This window comes from Equus quagga, chromosome 10, assembly GCF_021613505.1.
Source record: "Equus quagga isolate Etosha38 chromosome 10, UCLA_HA_Equagga_1.0, whole genome shotgun sequence".
In the NCBI taxonomy this organism is placed as follows: domain Eukaryota; kingdom Metazoa; phylum Chordata; class Mammalia; order Perissodactyla; family Equidae; genus Equus; species Equus quagga.
The window spans coordinates 37344508-37365666 of record NC_060276.1 but is presented as its reverse complement, the minus strand read 5'-3'; the positions used below and the strand labels follow the sequence as shown (position 1 = coordinate 37365666).

General features: G+C 43.4%; 1 protein-coding gene across 1 annotated transcript in view; it reads left to right on the top strand.

Moving 5' to 3' along the window:
• The window catches only part of LOC124246100 (NACHT, LRR and PYD domains-containing protein 12-like), a 36567-nt gene extending 22802 nt beyond the window's left edge, over positions 1 to 13765 (top strand). The window contains exons 6-13 of the mRNA XM_046674047.1: positions 4532 to 4702; positions 4815 to 4985; positions 6882 to 7061; positions 7734 to 7904; positions 8013 to 8183; positions 8491 to 8661; positions 8782 to 8952; positions 13109 to 13765. Coding sequence (XP_046530003.1) covers positions 4532 to 4702; positions 4815 to 4985; positions 6882 to 7061; positions 7734 to 7904; positions 8013 to 8183; positions 8491 to 8661; positions 8782 to 8952; positions 13109 to 13190 — 1288 coding nt within the window. The 3' untranslated portion in view covers positions 13191 to 13765. The remainder of the gene's footprint in view (positions 1 to 4531; positions 4703 to 4814; positions 4986 to 6881; positions 7062 to 7733; positions 7905 to 8012; positions 8184 to 8490; positions 8662 to 8781; positions 8953 to 13108) is intronic.
• Positions 13766 to 21159: the final 7394 nt, after the last annotated feature.

The window sequence follows — 21159 nt, the reverse complement described above, 5'->3', positions numbered from 1 at the left end:
AGCCCTGAGGGATTCCCTTAGAGGTGGCACATCTCTGCTGTGGTGTAAGCCTGGTTTGCCCCAGGCCTGTTTTGATTGTTTCTTGTGATATAACTTGCTGAGAACATGAAAGAGCTTCCTGTCTAGTTCATTCCTGGAGACTCTGGGGATCCAGGAATCCCCACTACCTGGCACTCCCTGAGGACCTCCCCAGCCAGGTCCAACATTTTCTTTGATGGCCTGTGGTTTGCAACTGCTCTTATTGTGTCAGTTTCTGTCTTGGAAATAACCTGGTTGCCCAGAACAGGAACCCGCTCAACTTAGCTTCAAGAAAAGGGGATCTGTGTAAAGTAGCTTTTCACAAAGCACAATTGCAGAAAGTGGAAAAGTGGCCGGGCTGCCACTCTTTCCATCTCTGGGGTCACAGGATCAACTCCTTTCTACTTCTCTGTGCCTGTGTGTTCCCTGGGACCTCATAATGTCATCCTCTAAGAGACACTTGGCCTCTGTAAAGCACCCAGTTCTGCTCCCCCACAGCCAGGGTCAGGCCTTGGCATCCATGGCTCTGACCTTGGCCCCAACTCCAAGTGACCCATTGTTTCATTTCCCAACACCATCCTGACTTTGGCATCTGCCTCTCTGTTCAGATTGTCTAGTGTGAGAATCTGTTTTGCTCAGGATGGGTCAAATGCCCACTCCTGCTCCAATCATCTATAGCTTAGGTTGGGGAGGGAGTGGTTCGTTGTATACATAGCTGCCCAGGTCCACCAGATACCGGGGCTGAGGGAGAGAGACACAAATAGAAGCTGCAGCACTTCTGGGGTGTGGAATGCCAATGCTCTGGAACGCAAAGGGAGTCATCAAACATGTCTCTACATCTCTCTCCTGCCAGCCCCCTAATCTATAACCTCCCCAGTGGCCACCTCACACCCCACCTTCCATCCCACTTCCCACTTCTCTCACAACCCAGTTGCCCCATCCATCCACCCACCCATTCCCCCCAAACCCTCCCCTACCTCTTCCCCTGCCTCTGAAAATTGATTTCCCTTTGGGATATTTTTCTGTTCTGTTTCACATTTTTGAATTCAAGGGTTTTGTAGCTAGATTCCCCTCCCGCAGCGGAAGCAAATCTCCCTCTGTGAAAAATTTACGGCCTTACACCAAGGGCAGTCCCAATCCTCGGGCCTGTGAAATACTGGAGGTCTTCTCTGATGATGGGGATCGAAGTCTCTCCTGTGTCTTTGGGATTGAAGGTCTATACCCTGAGCCCCCACATTAGACCCTAAGGTAACACTAGGCCCCCAGTGGGGAGCCGTCTGAGATGGAGCCCCTGATGTGAACATTGCTGCTGGTGGGGATGCTGTGGCTGACTCTGGGAAGGGGAGTAAGGGGCATGAGAAGGGGTATGTGAATGAGGCCGGGAGCTGCACAGGAAGGGATGCCGGGGAGACTGTGGACCCGGGCTTCAGGGTCTCAGAGAAATAAAACATGGCTGTTTCCACAGACCTGAGAGCTCCCTCCCTCTGCCTGCCAGAGGGGTAATTATTTCTGCTCCACAGCTCCAAGAACCTGCAGGAGGCCTCCACCCAGCTCCTTTGCGGCCTCTTCCCCCTCCGCATCCTTCTCCTGTCTTCCTCCTCCTCCTGCAACGCCAGCAGCGGTGGCAGTAGAAGCAGCGGCCACCCTCCTCTCCCTTCTCACTTGCTCCTCCTTCTACCTGCTCCCGGGGAGACCCCAGCTCTTGGAGAGAAGTGGACAAGGTTGAGACCTGTTCTGAGGATGGAAAGGGGGGCAGGGGGTGTGGCGGGGAGACAGGGCAGGGAGCAAGTCTGGGGAATCCTAGGGCCTGAAGGAGCTTCCACCTTAGAAGGTCCCGCTCTTTCTGCATCTCTGCCAGGTTGGCGTAAGTCTGCCGCAGCAGCTGGAAGGCTGTCTCCTTGTTCTCCATCTGCTGCACTGTGAGCTTCTTCACATCTGAGGCCAAGGCTTGTGCGTCTGACTTATGTAGTTTGGCGAAGTCCTGCAGCCACTGCACTCTGTGCCCATGAAACCGGCCCTGCCTGCAGGTGAAGTGCAGGCCCAGGGCCAGGCTGCCCCAGGCACAGGCCTCTTTGACCTTGCTGGGCACTGCGCTGTCCTCCAGGATGGCCCTGAGCTTGTCTTCCGTCTCTTCCCAGGACAGGGATATATTCTCAAGGTAGAACTCAGGGCCTTTTGCATGCCTGGCTATCTTCTCATTGATGAAGGCCACCACCTTGCCATGCTGGAACCCACCACCGGGGTCGTCGGGTTTCAAGGCTGTGGCTGCTGAGGGGCTAAGGGGCTTGACTGGCCCTGTGGGGATGTCCCCTCCCTTCCCACTCGATCTCCTCCCTTCCCCTTGCCCTCCCTCACCCAAACCCACGTAAAGACCCCCTAACTGCCTTGCCGCACTATAGGACACCTCCCATCAGGTCTCACCTCTCCAGCTGGGGGCCAGAGGAGGTACAGGCCAAACATGCCTGCCTACTGTGCCCAAAGAGAAAAGAGAGAGGCATCTCTCTTTTCCTCCAAGGGCTCTGAGGAAAGACAATGAGGGGGGATGGGGGGTGCTAGTGCTGGCAGATGCGAAAATAAGATCCCTCCATGGGAAGAAACAGGGGTGGTCAGAAAAGACTTAGAATCAAGAACATGAAGCACTTGTAATCAAGTACAAAAAGTACCCCCCCATAATGGTTTTCCAAGAGATGGGATATTCTAGAATAGGAAACAGCCCCAAGTCCTCACTGGCCTCAGGTACCCCCTGGAGGAAGAGGGTGGAGCCAGAGAACAGCCTCATTCTCCATTGGCCCAGGACTGAGCACTGTAGTCACCCTAAATGGTCATAAATCCTGGCCATTCCCACTCCTAAAACGTGTCTCTAATCCGTCAACTTACACCCCCCCCCCCACAATGCTAATCCAGCCCCCTCCTCCCCCATTTCTTCCCTGGACCACTGCAACCCTCTGACATCAGATCTGTCTTCTGCCCTACCCTGTCATCAGAGGGATCTGACCATGTCTCTTTAAACCTCCGCTGGCTTTCTGAAGCCTACAGAATAAACCAGACAGACCTTAGGCTGAGCCCTACCCTGCCACTTACTATGTGACCTTGTGCTATAATTGAATCTGTTTCTAACTATGGGCCTGAATGACAAAGTGCATGTAAAGTTGACATAATGTTTTCCATGGTCCCATTTTTGTAAAATGTACAAGCAAATCCTCTGTGTGTGTGTTTGCATGTGTTTCTGTGATCTTGGAGAAAGAAGTGGGAAGATATACACCAGACTCTTAACATTGGTTATGTCTGGGAGGTGGAATTGGAGGGGCGGTTGGGACAAAGTTTTTATCTTTTAAAAATACATCTTTATATGATTTTGTTTGTTACAAAGAACATATAACTCTACACGTATGCATGTATTAAAAATCTGGAAAGTTAAGGGGCCGGCCCCGTGGCCGAGTGGTTAAGTTTACGCGCTCCACTTTGGCCGCCCAAGGTTTCACTGGTTTGGATCCTGGGCGCGGACATGGCATCGCTCATCAGGCCACGTTGAGGTGGCGTCCCACATGCCACAACCAGAGGCACTCATGACTAGAATATACAACTCTGTACTGAGGGGCTTTGGGGGGGAGAAGAGAAAAAAAAGAAAGAACAAATAAAAAGAAGATTGGCAACAGTTGTTACCTCAGGTGCCAATCTTTAAAAAAAAAATCTGGAAAGTTATATACCAAAATTTTAATAGTGGTTGTCTTTGGATGGTAGGAATACTTAAAAAGAAACTTTATTCTTTATATTTTTCTCTATTGTAAAAATTATTTATAATAAGCATGCTTTATGTTTTTCAAAATTTAAAAAAAAGTATTTTTTCGATAGCTTTTGATTATTGTAAGTAATCTTTTGATACCTAGAAAGTAAACGTCTCCCTATAATCCCACTCTTTCCCCAACCTAGAAGATATCACTGTTACTAGTTTGATATAGAGCCTTCCAGGCTGTTAAAATAGGCCATAGCAGATGATTGGCAGTTTTTCAAACAAAGCATCTTCTCTCTTGCCTCCTGGCCTTTGCACAGGCTGCTCCATGACCAGATTGCCCCTCAGCTCCTCCCGCTCTCCCACTGCCATTCTCCTCATCCACCTAACTCCTGTTCAATTGCAGTTCCCCTTCACAAAAGCATGCAAGCATTTCTTCCTCATAAGTATTTCCTGATCCTCCAAACCTCATCCAAAGCTAGGCTGAATTCTGCCACCTTCTGTGTCCCCAGGATGCCTTGTGCATACCACTTGTGCAGTGCTTTTCACACTGTATCATCACTTATGATTTCCTAACTTTTTCCCCCATTAACTGGGAATTCCTTGAGGGCAGATCTGGGTCTTAATTATTTCTGTGTTTTCAGCATCTCGCACAGTGGGAAGCACCCAATAGATTAATTGTTGAATGAATGGAAAGAATTCATTACATCAGTAAGGTGCAAACAGGTACCTTTAAAGAGTCTTATTTTCTTTCCTCTCTGAAATGACTTTTTCTCCACACAGACTGATTTTCTGCCGCCTCACAGCTTCTTGTGGTAGGGACCTCTCCTTAGTGTTTGAAACCAACCAGTGTCTGACAAATTTGGAGTTTGTAAAAAATACCCTGGAAGATTCAGGAGTGAAGCTTCTGTGTCAAGGATTAAAACACTCAAACTGTATCTTACAGACATTGAGGTAACTGCTAGAAGGAGAATTTGTCTGTGTTCGTATCAGTTTTTGTCAATTGCTGTTTGTGTGGGGGAAGAGCCTGAATAACGTAATGAGGTTATTCTTCTGTTCTCTGAAGGTTGTACCGATGCCTTATCTCTCCCGCTTCTTGTGAGGCGCTAGCAGCTGTTCTCAGCACCAGTCAGTGCCTCACTGAACTGGAAGTGAGTGAAACCAAACTGGAAACTTCAGCTTTTAAATTTCTCTGTGAAGGCTTGAAAGATCCAAACTGCAAATTACAGAAGCTCAAGTAAGTTGTAACTATTAAAATTGTTCCATACTGTAGGAAAAATTTTAAAAATACACAACTCAAGATGGATGTTATGTGATCAAAAGATTTCAAGGAGTCAAGGAGAGGATGAATAAAAGTGGCAGTCCCTAAAACTGTTCCTATGTAACAAGTTTAGGGAGAGAATTTTCGTTGTAAGTGGCAATAACATCAATGACAATAATAATAACCCACACTTATTGAGCAATTACTTTGTGCTAAACATTGTGCTGAGTGCTTTGTATACATGATTTCCTTTAATTCACACAACAGTTCTGAGAAGTTCAGATTATTATCCTCATTTTAGCAGATAAGGAAATAGAGATCCAAGGTCATAAGACTAAATAACTTGGCAAAGGCACAATTTGAAAGCCAGATGTGTCTGACTTCAAAGTCCATGGTAATGACTATCATATATGTATTAGTCAGGGTTCTTGAGAGAAACAGAACCAATAAGGTGAGTATGAATATATAGAGAGATTTATTTTAAAGAGTTGACTCACATGGACTATGACAGCTGTCAAGTTCAAAATCTTTAGGGTAGGCTGGCAGGCTGGAGACACAGGAAAGAGCCAATGTTGCAGTTCAAGTCCAAAATGCAGTCTGCCAGCAGAATTCCCTCTTCTTCTGGGGAGGTCAATCTTTTTCTTTTCTTTCTTTCTTTTTTTTTTTTTTAAGATTTTATTTTTCCTTCTTCTCCCAAAGCCCCCCTGTACATAGTTGTGTAGCTTTAGTTGTGGGTCCTTCCATTTGTGGCATGTGGGGTGCCGCCTCAGCATGGCCTGTTGAGTGGTGCCATGTTCGCGCCCAGGATTCAAACCAGCGAAACCCTGGGCCGCTGAAGTGGAGTGCGCGAACTTAACCACTTGGCCATGGGGCGGCCCCACATCTTTTTCTATTAAAGCTTTCAACTCACCCACATTATGGAGGGTAATTTACTTTATTCAGTGTCTACTGATTTAAATGTTAATCTCATCGAAAAAGTACCTTCACAGAAACATGTATAATAATGTTTGACCAAATATCTGGATACTATGACCTAACCAGTTTGATACATAAAATTAACCATCACAATATGTATGTGTGATTTTCTGAAGTGAAGCCCCTTTGGCATTAAAGCTTTCTAAAATCCACTTTAAAGCTCATTTTTTGGGGAAAATGCCTCTATTTAAAATTTCTAAATTGGGGAGATATAGATACATGTCTTTATGAGCCCTCTTCAAGACTGACTTTAAAGCCTGGTAACACAAGAGAAAATTGAGAACTCAAAGTTTGTAGTATATATCATAGACATTCTTAAAAGTGACGAAAGAAAAAGTTGATGGGAAATTGTTCACGGAATTGGGCTACTTAACATGGAGAAACAAAGACTGAGAAGGCACGAAGGTCAGTAAAAACTACTCTCTTGTGCCAAAGAAGGAATATTATGTGGATGATGGTGATGGGCTGGGTCTCTCTAAGGATGGCAAATTAATGAATCATGGACTTTCAGATAAGAGGGAAGGAAAGAGCTTTTGACTGTAAAATTTATTAATGATTATTATAGCATTTTCCCCCTGGGATTTGCAAGAAGACATGAGATAGAGTGCTAAATTTATGCAGGGAATTAAAATGAGATTAGGTCATCTTGATATTTCCTCCCAACCCTTTTCTTTTCTTGGGCAGTCACCATTTATTGAGTTCCCACTTGGGGACACAGTGTTGTGGGAGCAATGTACAAGTCCCTTACATGGGAAATGTTGGCTGTGACGTACTCAAGGTTAGGGGTTTTGTATGGATGGGCCTTTATTTTCTCTGCTCATAAAGTATTGCAAGTAGGGGTTGAGTAGGATGATAAAGCAGCCAATTCTATCTCTGTTGGTCTTTCTTTCTCTCCAGGTTGTGTGATAGCATTCTCCCCGAAAGCTCAGAGGCTGTTTGCAAGTATCTTGCCTCTGTTCTTATTTGCAATCCACGCCTTACTGAGTTGGACCTGAGTGAAAATCCCCTGGGGGATACAGGGGTGAAGTATCTTTGTGAGGGTCTCAGACATTCCAACTGTAAAGTGGAGAAACTAGAGTAAGTTTCTTAGAACTATCTGCTATCATCTTATGACTATTAAACTTGTTGAATGCCTACTGTGTGCCAGGATCTATGTTGGTGCTTACCAGAAGTTATTTCACCTAATTTACTCCTTACAATAACCATATAAGGTGGGTTTTCTTATCCCCATTGTACAGATGAGGAAACTGAGGATCAGGGGGATAAGTGACTTGTCCAAGGTCACATTGCTAAAAGGTAGTATAGTCAGGATGTGACTCTCCAAATCTCATGCTCTTTCCAGTATACTATGGTCTTGTGTGTTTACAGGAATGACACTAATTACATTTTAACTCTGTAAAGATTACCTACCATGCACTCAACTAGATGTGAGTGGAGTTAGCAGAAGAACTACAAGTGACAAGGCTTTCCTTAAGGACACACAGATGTAAAACAATTGGAGAGCGACACAGTTCAACGTGTAATCAAGTGCCCAACACTGTGGAATCATTTAGAAATGTCAGATGAGCCCTGCGAAAGGGAGGAGGTTGCTGTGGGTTGGAGACCTCAGAAGGAGACTCTGTGAAGGAGGTGGACCAGGAACCGAAATGTGAAGGATGGCTAGGACTTAGCTAAGTGAGGAGGCTGGGAAAACATTCCTAGGAAGCTAAATGCAGCAGTGGCTCATTTTTCTTCTTTTTCTCTGGGTAGCTTGAGCACATGTCACCTCACGGATGCTAGCTGTGTGGAGCTCTCTTCTTTTTTGCAAGTGAGTCAGACTTTAAAAGAGCTGATTGTGTTTGCCAATGCCCTGGGGGACACAGGAGTACAGCATCTCTGTGAAGGTCTGCGGCATACCAAGGGTATAATTGAGAATCTTGTGTAAGTGTCTGCTTGTCTTAGTCCTTCTCATGGGCTTTGGCATTTGAAGTTCAGTGGGACTCCCTGCTTCCGTGGTTAACAGCCACCTTGATGTCCCCATCCCTCCAGGCTGTCCGAATGTTCCCTCTCTGCAGCTTGTTGTGAGTCCCTCGCCCAAGTCCTGCGCTCCACCTGGAGCTTGACAAGGCTGCTTCTAATTAATAACAAAATTGAAGATTTGGGACTGAAATTGCTGTGTGAAGGATTAAAACAGCCTGACTGTCAGTTAAAGGATCTGGCGTAAGTATCATGGACTATAGCCAAAGGCAGAATTTCCTGATGTTTCAGCAACTCCCAAAATTAAATGAGTATTTTTTGGCCTGGTGATTGAATCTCCAGGGAAGCAATAAATGAAGAGCCAAATAATTTAGGGGGAATAAATTTTCCCCTCTCCACAATCTCTGCTTGGCCCTGGTCGAAGGGATTATTTTTTTTTACATGATACTCTGATTTTCTAACGTGTTTTTTTTAGTGGGCAAACACAGTTCTTAAAGTGACCCAGTGCAGATGAAATGATGTCAGCCTTCTCTCCCTTACTTTCTGGCAGATTGTGGACCTGTAACCTGACTGGAGAGTGCTGTCAGGATTTGTGCAATGCACTCTACACTAATGAACAGCTGAGAGTCCTTGACCTTAGTGACAACGCCTTAGGGGACGAGGGCATGCAGGTGCTATGTGAAGGGCTAAAACAGCCCTCCTGCAAACTACAGACCTTGTGGTAAGTGCACAGGGACTCCTTGGCCATTGGACTCTTATTCCAGTCTGTATATGAAATGGAGGGTAATTGTGGAACTTGGGGTAAAACTGATTTATTTCTTGAATCCCCAATCCCCCGTAGGTTAGCACAATGTCATCTCACAGATGCATGCTCTGGAGCCCTCGCATCTGTCCTCAACAGAAATGAGAACCTAACATTGCTAGACTTAAGTGGAAATGACTTCAAGGACTTTGGAGTGCAAATGCTGTGTGACGCACTGATTCATCCAATATGTAAACTTCAGGAGTTCTAGTAAGTTACTGTGGTGGAGGAAGTGAGAGGGAGGGGTCAGGACAGGCATCTTGGGTTTGATCATAGCCCATTGCAGTGAGAAAAGAAAAGAAAAGCTGAGGGCAGGTCATGCGTAGGCCAAGTAAGTGAAGTTGCCAGTAGGCCTCCTCCTTGGACACAGGCAGGGAGAGAGGCAGGGAACAGGTGGTGCTGGATCTCCCTGCTAAGTGAAGCAGCTTGGTGCGGGAAAAAGAGCGCCAGAACTAGATTCTGCTACGTCTGCCTTAAACACTAAGTCTAGCATCTACTAGCTACATGACCATGCTTACTTAACCTCCCTGAACTTTAGTATCCTTGTCTGTAAAATGAAGCTAATACCAGTACCTGACTACCTGGTGTTAGCACGGAGGTTAAATGAAGTGAGATGTTAATTACAAATGTACCTAGTACAATTCTTGGCACGTAGGAGGTATTCCATTAATGTTAGACCCTTTCCCTTTTCTCTTCTAATACCTGCTAGAGGGCTTAATGTTTACATTTTGAGAGTCTTCAAGACTCAAGGGGATGAAGCTGTAATGATGCAATTACAGAAAGTGGAGGTCTTGTCCGTTCCTGGTCAATGTCTGTCTACCAGCTCAGCAGGCTGACATGACACACAAAGTAATTCTTGATTAGGATACAACTATGCTTGTTGGCAGCTAACCGGTGGCCAAATGGCCATTCATTTCTGGTGTTCAGAACTGGAACACATGATGGGAAATAAAAGCTGAGTACAAAAATTCCACGTTCCAAAGCCAGTTTGATGGACTTAAGCATAAATGAAAACAGCATAAAAGCCTGTTTACAAGTCTTGCTGAAACAGAAGCTGGTTCTCTACTAGCAAAGTGAAGTCTGTTAGTTTCAAAAGCCTGAGAGTGTGTTGATTACTGCCCAGGAAGAGGGAATTATTCACAACATTATAAGCTTCAGGGCTTTAGGGACCTCCATGGTGTCTTTCTCAGAAAGAGGTGCCTGGAGTCTATATTGTCAACAGATTGAAATAAACTCAATGATCAATCCCAATGTTTCTTTAAATGTAGAGTAATTTAATGTGGTAGCACTTTATAGTGTGTATGCTTCAGTAGAGGTCCTAAATGACAGCAAGGAGAAATTATTTTGTTGGTGATGCCATGGGATTATTTGTCTTTTGGGGTTTTTTTGGTAAATTGTTGCACCATTTTCTGTTTCTCTTGCTTTATCTTTTAAACAGTGTGCTTCCATTGTGTTTTCAGGCCAACCTTCAAACCTTTATAACTTGTCAATTGACAGGTTGATAGCAGTGTGCAATAATAGTTCAGAATACAAAATAAAGGACACACACACGCACAGAATAGACACCATTCACTGAGCTCAAATAAATTTTGAATGTTAGAGTGTACATAAGACAAACAACACTGAAATCAAAAGAAATATATACTTACTGAGGTAAGATGAGAGGAAACTATGGATCATTTAAAGTGGTGGTGGGCTAGAGGAGGGTAAATCCAGGAAAGCCTCCTATAAAGGAGGCATCTTCTCTGCAAATTGGAAAGAGGGGAGGAAGAAGGTTATTTTCTAAGAACTGCTTGAGTGTGGAATCTGAATCTTATTCCTCATTGTATTTTCCCTTGTAAACTTCCCAGCTCAGTGCTCTGTATATAGTAAATACATATAGCAGACCAGTTCGTAATTTAGGGCATCTAGGGGCAAGGCAAGGAGACAGTTAATGATATGTTCAATAAAGATTAGGTGTCTAGACATTCAGAAGGCCAAGGGTAAAGAAGAGGTTGTGGCCTCAGAGTGACAAAGCTTACCTTCATTCATTCCACAAGCACTTGCTGAGTATCTTCTATGTGCTAGGCAGATGTACCAGGTGCTAGGAGACAGGAATGAATAAGACACGAGACACGGTCTGTGCTCTTCAGGGCCAGTGGGCCTAGTAGTATAGACAGGCACGTAAACTGATGAATGCAATCAGGTAATCATGGCAGGAGACAACTCACCCAGCCCAAGAGTGTCAGGGAAAGCTTCTTTGGAGAAAGAGCCACCTGAGTTGAGTCTCAGGACTATAGCCAGGGGAAATGAGGGTAAAGATGAAGAAGGGTAGTCCAGACTCAGGAGATAGCATGAGCAAAGTTAGCCAGACAATAAGCAGCACAGTTTATGGTACTTGATGGGGATAGAGGTGGGCAATCTCCAGGAAGTTTGCTATTGCTGGAGCATAGAGTACAAAGTAGAATGTGTCAAAAAATGAGTCTGAGGGGGTAGGCAAGGCCTTGTATGCCATGTGTGATTACTAAGACCTATTAACAGAATTCTGGGGACAAATTCAGTCATCATTCTCTTTCTCTCACATACTCTAGTAGCAGTGCATTTTGAGGTCTCTCCTTCCCTTTCTAAACTGGTCCCAAAGATGGAGCCAGTTTTGCTTACAAAGCTGGTTGGAGAATCAGTCCGCTGCTGCTGCTGTTTCTCACTGCCACATGGGACCGATCCTGAGAACTGCTCCTGCCCAGTCCCACAGAAGCTTGGTGGCTGGTTGGTGATGCCCTGGCTGGTCTGGATCCCTCCCAGCCCTGCAGTACCATTATGCTTGGGCTCTGAGGCACAGATACCTTGGTCCACAGCCAAGTGTGCAGCCATCGCTTTTTAAAGTACCGTATATATCAGGGTGGTTGGGTCTAGAGGAGCTCCTTGAATCATCCACAGGTATATATGTGTGAAACTCTCCCTTGCCCACAAAGGTGTAAGCCCCTGAGTTGAGTCAGGGGCCCCACTTAAACCTTCTTTCGTCAAGATAATTTTGTTTTAGGGGCCTTGGTGCCTTTCCCAGGCACTGGACCCTGGAGAAAACCTCCTAGCTCACCCTGATACATGTTCCTAATTCTAAATTTGGAAAGATGGGGTTGAGAGTAACCGGTATCTTAGCTCTCAGAAGACCTCTTGGCTTCCTAAGCTGTTGGCCCACTCATTCCTCAGAAGTGACCTCTACATATGAGGAGGTAAGACAGCTTTTGCTAAGTCACTCAGAAAATTCTAAAGGTCTTGTTACCCTTCCATGGCATTAAATGTGTACTTACCCTACAATTGCATAACTAGCAGGGCTACTCATTTCACTTTGCTAGATAAAGATTAGCTTCTATCCATTTAAAACTCAAAACTGTACTTCACTACATACTTGAAAGAGCTGGACCTTCTTTTGTAGTCAGTGGGTTTTAATCGGAGACATGCATGTGGAGTTTGAAGTGCCTGTGGGACACTGTAGGAAGTTTTCTAGTAGGTAGGCAGTTGGATGTAGGAATGTGCCCTGGAGATGATAGCTGAAGCCATGACAATGGATGAGATCTTCTAGGGAGAGTCAGAAGAGAACCTCTGAAGAACATCTCTGGGTAATTGGCCCTGGGCAATACCAATTTTTAAGAGGCAGATATGGAAAGGAAAATCCTTGGAGAAAACCAAGAAAGAAAGATGTCCTGGAAACTATGGGAAAAGTGAGTTTCAAGGAAGGAAGAGTAAGTGCTCAACAGTACCAAGTGTAGCAGTGAGGTCCAAAAGGATGAGTACTGCAAAGTGTCCATGGGATTTTGCAATTAGAAGGCCATAGATGACCTTGTCCAGGGCCATTTTAGTGGTGTGGTGGGGCCGGAAACCAGATTGCAGTGACTTGAAGAGATGGGAGAAAAGGAAGTGGAGAAGGAGTGGAGACTACTTTTTCAAGAAGTTTGTGAAAAGGAGAAGCAATATGGGGTCATAGCTGGGGGGAATTGTGGGACTGCAGGAAGGAGGGAGTTGTTCTTTTTCTTTTTTGCCTTATTTTAGGATAGACACATTTGTAGGCTGAGAGAAAGGAGCCCAGAGAGAGGAGAGGGAGAGGTTATACTTACAGGAGCGGGGACTGAGGGATTACTGGAGCAGGGCCTTAGACAAAGGCAGGGAGGGACAGAAGTGAAAATCCAGGAGGAAGTTAAGTGTTTTCTCTTTTGAGACCCAAGGAAAGGAGCTAAGGCTGAGGAAGGAGATGATAGACAGCCAAGTGGGTGAAGTAAGTGAGTGGTGCCATGGAGCAAGTGTGAATGGGAATCTTTTCCTTGATAATAGGAAAGCTTCTGATGGCGTCTGCTGGCTTAACTTGACACAAGATTCTTTTCATTTTTCATAGCATTGACACGGATCATTTACATGAAGAAACACTCAGAAAGATGGAAGCTTTAAAAATAAGCAAGCCTGGAATCACCTGGTAGTTTCCAAGGAGAGCCCCCGAATCAGCTGCACATAGACCCCCTCCATCTGGCACAATCTTTGATAGTATTCTTGTTCTAAACCTGTTAACCTTTGCTGAGGACACTAGTGTGAAACAAGCAGCAATGATTGCTATTTCTTATATAGATCCATCCACTAAGTAGGATGTAAAAGGCAGAAACACCTTAGTTCAAATGTCTTCAGCAATAATACCTTGCATTCTTATATTGTGTTATAATGTTGACTGTGTCTTCACAAAAACCCTGGAAGATGGGAAGATGAGGCTCAGAGAGGTGGTGACTAGCTCCAGGTCACAAAGCTCATTAGTGGGACAGTTGGGACTGGAATCCAGCCAGGTCTCCCAATACCCAGACCAGGCAGGGAAACAATAGAAAAAGGACATGTGAATGAGTCCACTTAAAGAAACAAGATACTTTAATCCATTTTGAGTATCTTCTTTCTTTAAGTGGACTCAAGACTTGAATGTAAGACCTGAAACCATAAAACTCCTAGAAGAAAATATAGACAGTACACTCTTTGACACTGGTCTTAGCAGCATCTTTTCAAATACCATATCTACTCAGGCAAGGGAAACAAAAGAAAAGGTTAACTAATGGGACTACATCAGATGAAAAAGTTAACTAATTGGACTACATCAGACTAAAAAGTATCTGCAAAGCAAAGGAAACCATGAACAGAACAAAAAGACAACCCACCAACTGGGAGAAAATATTTGCAAATCATTTATCCAACAAGGAGTTAATCTCCAAACTATACAAACAACTCATACAACTCAACAACAAAAAAACAAACAACCCGGTCAAAAATGGGCAGAGGACATGAACAGATATTTTTCCAAAGAAGATACACAGATGGCCGGTAGACACATGAAATGATGTTCAACATCACTAATTATTAGGGAAAAGCATATCAAAACTATGTTGAGATATCACCTTACACCAGTTAGAATGGCTATAATTACCAAGACAAAAACAGCAAATGTTGGAGAAGATGTGGGGAAAAGGGAACCCTCATACACTGCTGGTGGGATTGCAAACTGGTGCAGCCACTATGGAAAACAGTATGGAGATTTCTCAGAAAATTAAAAATAGAAATACTGTGCTATCCAGCTATCCCACTACTGGGTATTTATCCAAAGAACTTGAAATCAATGACCCAAAGAGATTTATGCACTTCTATGTTCATTGCAGCATTATTCACAAAAGCCAAGACATGGAAGCAACCCAAGTGCCCTTCTACCGATGAATGGATAAAGATGATGTCATGTATACACAGACACACACAGACACACACACACACAGACACACACACACACACGCACATACACGCACACACTGGAATACTACTCAGCCATAAAAAAGACATAATTGTTCCATTTGCAACAACATAGATGGACCTTGAGGATATGATGTTAAGCGAAATAAGCCAGACAGAGAAAGAGGAATACTGCATGATTTCACTTGTGTTTGGAAGATAGAAAATACATGGATAAAGAGAACAGATTAGTGGTTATCAGAGGGGAAGGGGGTTGGGGAGTGTGAAAAGGATAAAGAGGCACATATGTATGGTGATGGACAAAAATTAAGACTACTAGTGGTGAGCACAATGAAGTCTATTCAGAAATTCATAAATAATAATCTACACCTGAAATTACACAATGTTATAAACCATTATGATCTCAATAAAATTACTGGGAACAAAAGATACTTGAAGTGATTAAAGGACAAGAGGGTATACAAACACTTGTTATATATCTTATGGTGCTGATTTTAAGTAAAACTGTAATTCACAAAAGAGAGAGGAATGAGCTGGATTAATAGGGAAAGTGAGACTTGAGGTGGGCCTTGAGAATGAGTAGGATTGAAGTAGGGGGAGATATACTGGCCCGTGTCTGTAAGACTGTAAGCCACGGCTGTGTTTGTGAGGAGCTCACCAAAAGCGCCTTGGGAGAGAGAAATGTTTGCATTAGAGTTTCTTAGCTGGGTATCCGTATCCCAGGCTCCTGAGGGTGCTCTCCAGTTCCCAGGCTCAACTCCCTCTCTGAACTTGTAACACCTCCCTCACGTGTGTGTTCTTGTTCACGGGCTCCTCTGACTGACTCACTCCTCATCCCTGACAGCATATAGCAGAGTCTGGCGTGGATCCTGCACGACCCCATGTTTCTGTCTCTGCCTGGCCTCCACAGAACACCAGATGAGACAAGTGGAGAGAGGGAATGCCAGGCAAGGAATATAGCACAAAGTCTGTGAAATAGGAGCGAATGTGGTGTGGGGTCGATAGAAGAGTCGGCTGTCCTGATTAAGGTGTACAGTTGTCTCTGGAAGCTACTTGACTAGCAGTGTGACCCTGAATAAGTCACTTGGTTTCTTGGAGCCTTAATTTTCTCGTCTATAAAATGGACATAAATTGACATTAACCTTTCAGGGCTGTTGTTCACAACATGGTGCCTACCCCACAGTAGGTACCGATTAATGGTAGCTGTTTGTATGAGTGTGGACCTGTAATATCACTCAGCTGTGTAGTCTTGGAGCTCCCAGATTTTCGTGCTGTGTAGTCAGTGTGAACTGTGTGTTTGAACTAAATGAGTGTGCTGAAGGCAGTGAATCTAGTGGGAGAAGAGACACACAGTGGGAAGTTATTGCAAGCGAGAGGACCAGCTGCTCCGTGACCTTATCCATCATCATGTATTGTTCCCCACTGCCCTGGGAGATGGTACTCTCAGTCAGGAGACCAGGTCTGGCCTGAGAAGAATGGTCAAGATCGCAGTTTGTTTCCAGTTTTCTCAAGTTCTTCTTTCCCCTTAGTTATTTAACACTTATTTATTGAGCATTTATTATGTGCCAGTTTTTGTGCTAAGTGTTGGCTTTTGAATATGCCTTTTCCTGTGCACTTCCCCTACCATGTTCTCTGACTGCCCTGGTCTCTCTTTCAGTCTGGTAAATACGTGATAATACTCAGTCACATTAAGAGCTCAAAGATATAATGTTAAATTAAAAATTTCAAAGCTGTGTGTGTGTGTATGTGTGTGTGTGTATCCTATTTGTGTGCAAAAGGCTAAATATGCATGTGTCTGTATGTGTCCAGTATATGTATGGAAGGAAGGATATATACAAGAAATTGCTAACAACAGTTACCTCTGGCAAGTGGAATTTGGCAAGCAGGGGCAGTGGGAGAAGAGGAAAGGAACTTTTCATTTTCATCTATAGCCCTCTGTTCTACTTGATGTTTTTACCATGTGCATGTATTATTTTTGTAATTAATAAACTTGATGCTAAAAATAAAACTCATTTATACTGAGGAGTTATTTCTTTTTCTTTAAAACATGATGATTTAGAAGAAAATATGGGGCAGGCATTTATAAGCATGCATAAAAACCCAAAGGAAAAGAATGAAAGATTTGATAACAACAAAATTACAAACCTCTTTATGAAAAAAATAACCCATAAATTAAAAGGCTGGTGATAAACTGGAAGAATGTATTCAGCACGTGTATAAAGATAAGGCTGATGTCCATAATATAAATAACAAACCAGTATGAAAAACAACATAGAGGACTTCTACTTCTATAATAACAAGTCTCAGCAAAGTTAAAGGATTCGAGTCATGCAAAGTATGTTCTCTGACCACAGTGGAGTTAAGCTAAAAATCAGTAAAAGAAAGATATATGAAAAGATAGATGAAAGATATACCGAAATTAACCCACTTCTAAATACTCCATGGCTCAAGAGTAAGTCTCAAGGGAAATTAGAAAGTATTTTAAACTGAGTGAAAATGAAAACATGAGACATACAGATTTGTGGGATATAGCTAACACAGTACTCAGAAAGAAATTTATAGCACTAAACAGCTACATTAGAAAAGCAAAGTCTTAAATCAATGACCTCAGCTTCCAAAATAAGAAACTACAAAAAGATTAAGTTTAATTCAAAGTAAGCAGAAGAAAGGAAATAATAAAGATAAGAGCAGAGTACCTATATACTGTATGATTCCATTTTTATAAAATTTAGAAAATTAAAAGCATTATATATAGTGACGGTAGATTAGTGGTTACCTAGCAACAGAGTTGGGGACAGGAAGGGATGCATTATAAAAGGGCACAAGAAAATATTTGGGGGTGATTGACATGCTCATTTTCTTGTTTGTGGTGATTTCACTCAAAATTCATCAAATTGTATTCTTTAAATATGTCTAGCTTATTGTATATTAATTATACCTTAATATAGCTATAAACACACACACACTCAAAAACATGTCTTAAAGAGTCATTTAAGGACACCAGGTATCTAACCCTCTATTCTACAGAGAAGGAACCTGGAGTCCAAAGAGGTCAAGGTCATGCAGCCAATCCATGATAAGACTGGGATTAGAATTTAAGTGTCCTTATTCCTGGTCTTGCTCTTATTAGTATATCAAAGGCAGAGCTCAGATCAAAGGAATAGATCAATTGCAACTGGTGGGTTTTCAGTCTTTTGTGGCATACCAATGGGAAAGAGACGTGCACGATGAAAAAGGATGATTTTTCCAGGATTCTTTCAGTGATGTGCTGGAACTGGCTCACACTGACTTGTGACAGTTGATGGTTAAATTTTCAGGAATTTTGTGTCAGCTGCTAAACAAATCCATTATTAAAAATTAAATGATACAAACTTGCCGTTACGTAAACTTTATTAAAATTAAGGTAATAAATACTCTAAACTCATCACTTCCTAATTGTTTTGCTGCATTTTACTGCCATCTGTGCTCTTGAGGTTATTCACATGTATTGTATCTGTGTGGTGGAAATGTTAAATGAGGTTCTACTCTGCATCTCTTCTCTGTTCCACATTCAATGACATCACACTGGTAGCTTGAAATTGGCTGTGGTGGGAGTGTTTACACCATAGAAATCAGCAAATGCTACAAATTAGGGATCTTCCTCCCCTTAACCCCAGAGAGCTGCTTGTTAAACATTTACCAGAACATTTCTGCCTCAAAGCATCACTTGCCATGGCATTTGTTTAAGGCTAGCCTGGAAGGCAACCCATCAATGCCTAGAGTCATGCTGGGTAATCAGTAGGCAGTCAATAAATGTTTGGGGGTAACCGATTATCCTGGGTTATCCAGGATTTTCTTGATTCCTGAACATCCCAGGAAATTCCTCAGTCCTGGGCCAGCCAGCATAGTTGAGCACTCTAGTGTTTGCACTTTTTTTTTTTTAAAGGAACCAGGTGTGTAAATAAATTGAAAGCTATCTTCTTTCTTGGAAAAATAGCCCAAATATATCTCCTCTGTGAGATAGCTAGTGGCACATTTCTGCATAAAGCCCCACAGTAGTAGCTAAGTAGTATCTAGGAGGAAAGACAGGACCTTGCATGTGGTAGGCCCTCAAGAAATGTCCATTGGCAGAATATGACTGGAGAAAGGCAAGTCTGCAATGGGAATGGAGGCCCAAAGATGGTGGAAAACTACAGAGTCTGGTCTACCAGCAGGTGGCAACTGCAGGTGGCCAGAGACTCTGGATCTGAGGCAGGCAGGGGTTGGGGAAGCCTCAAAAGAGAAAGGATCGAAAAATATATTGTCAGTGAGAGCTGACAGTATAGTGAGTGTGAATGCTAAAGAGGGTGGCTGCAACTTAGAGGTGTTATTGTGGTTGTTAGCACTTTGAGGACCTCAGAGGAGTTTACTCTCTGCCTGCCCCTTCCACTTCGTTTCCTTCCTTTCTTTTTTTCTGTTCAAGAGTCACTCCACCAAGGGCTGAGTAGGCAGTTGCATATGCAGCATGGGAAAGTTTTCTCTGCCCAAAGACCCGCCCCCTCCTTCCTCTCCACCACCCAGACCTGCAATTTTCACCACAAGTCAATCTCTGTCCTGAGTTAAGCTGCTCAAAAGCACTGAACAGTAAGGAAACAAAAAGCTATTAGCAGCCTGTTAACATTTGACTTCAGATTAGTAAATTAGTTCCTAATTGGTCCCCAAGAGGCTGGAACATACAGAGCAAGTGAGCTTTGGTGGTGAGAAGAGGAGAGGAGAAGGCTCTGGAACATTGGCCTGGTCTGGGCACATCACTAAGAACCTGAATTGGAGAGAGAGGTAATGACCTAGGCACGGAAGAGAGATACCAGAAGCAAATGTCACCCATTTCCCAGGTTTATTTATGGTTGATTCAGTGTCTCTTGCTCACTTGTCTCTCTCTTGCTTTTCCAACTCCAGGAAATCTTCCTTGAAAAAGTTCCATTCCCTAGTGTGAAAGTATCACACTCCCTCTCACCAAGACACTCCTTAATCCCCATCAGAATGCCGGGGATTGGGAGGGAGCGATGCCTCCTTTCCCGGAAGAAACAGATAGCAATAATAATAACAATAGCAATGATAATAGTAAGAATCATTACTGTTCAAGTACTTAGTTATGACAGGCATTGTGCTTTACTATATTTTTTCACTTAATTCTGTGAAGTAGACATTTATTTTCTTCATGTTATATGTGAGATGCTGAGTTGTCAAGTAATTTGCCAAAAGTCACACAGGTGCTAAGTGGCAGAGCCAGAATTCAAACTTGTCTGATCCCAAAATCTGTGCTCTTAACAACCATAACTCTTCATGTAGACTCCAGCTAGGGTTGGAGGAAGAAGGAGGTAGACGTAAAAGAAGAAGTATTTCATTCAACAAATGTGTATGCACTTCCTACTATGTGCTGGGCCTATGGGGTATAAAAAGATGAATGAGCACAGGCCTTGCCCTTAATGAGAATACAGTTGAACAGAGGGGATATGTCCACTGTTCCAATAGCTCTAATAGAAGACAGACTTGGGTCAGGACCATGACATAATCATGCTAAGAGCTACCAGTTATTGAGAGCATACTATGGGTCAGGCACTATGCTAATACATTCTACATATATTTAATGCTCATGACAACTCTGGGACTATTACTGCATTTTACAGATGAGAAAACAAGGCTAACAGAGGCTTCATTAACTTCTGTGCCTCAGAATAGTGTGTTACCGGGCTCTTCAGAGGCAGAAGGAGAGAACTGGACTGACTGTTCACTTATTCCTCCTTTTTGAGTGAACTAGAGGTATCTGCACCAAGCGCAGAGCCCACAAACCAGAGCCACCAGCTGTTTCAAGATCATGTGTACCTCTGCCAGCACCTAATCTGCAGCAGCTTGACACTATATTTTCATTGCATTTGAAACTTTGAAAACAGTGAGGGTCACCAGAGTGCCATCATTGGCCACCACCACAAATGCGCCCCACACCACCTTTCTTGGGTTTAAAATCATTTATTAATTATGACTACTAAGTGCCACTGAACTGTACACTTTAAAATGGTTAAAATGGTACATTTTATGCCGTGTATTTTGTCACAATAAAAAACATTTGTTACACAAAATGTTAACTTTTAGACACAGTTTAATATACATTGCATGGTTACAGAAAGTCACTTTCCTGCAAAAAAGGTTCAAAAGCTAAATACTCTATGATTGAGTTCATAATCAGGGCAACAGAGCCTTTTTCCATGAGATGAACTCTGCCACCACCTCGGCAGTTTTGGGCAGCAACCATGCTGCCGTCATCTCTCACGTTCTCATGCTATTATTTTGTGCCTCTTCTTCCCAGTCCTTTTTCCCATGACTCCCTTCTTGCACAAATATTTCCACTGTGTCCCCAGATCTTTTGTTGTGTGATAAACAAGCTCTCCTACATTCCTCCTTGTCACCAAATGCTACTTGCTCCTCCTTGCCCTAGCTGACTCTGGCACTTTGCCAAGGACAAAGAGACTCGCATCCTCCTGCTTTTCTGAGGTAGCTTTGAGGTCCTTGTTTCTCTGCTGCGCTGGAAAGATGTTAAGGCACATGCCAGCTGAATCAATCACTTGCCACACCTCATCTCTGTCGCCTAGGCACTGGTCATGCCCCCAGAGTAATACAGGCCTTTTAGCCTCTTAACACACAGTCTTCCTTGCCAAAATT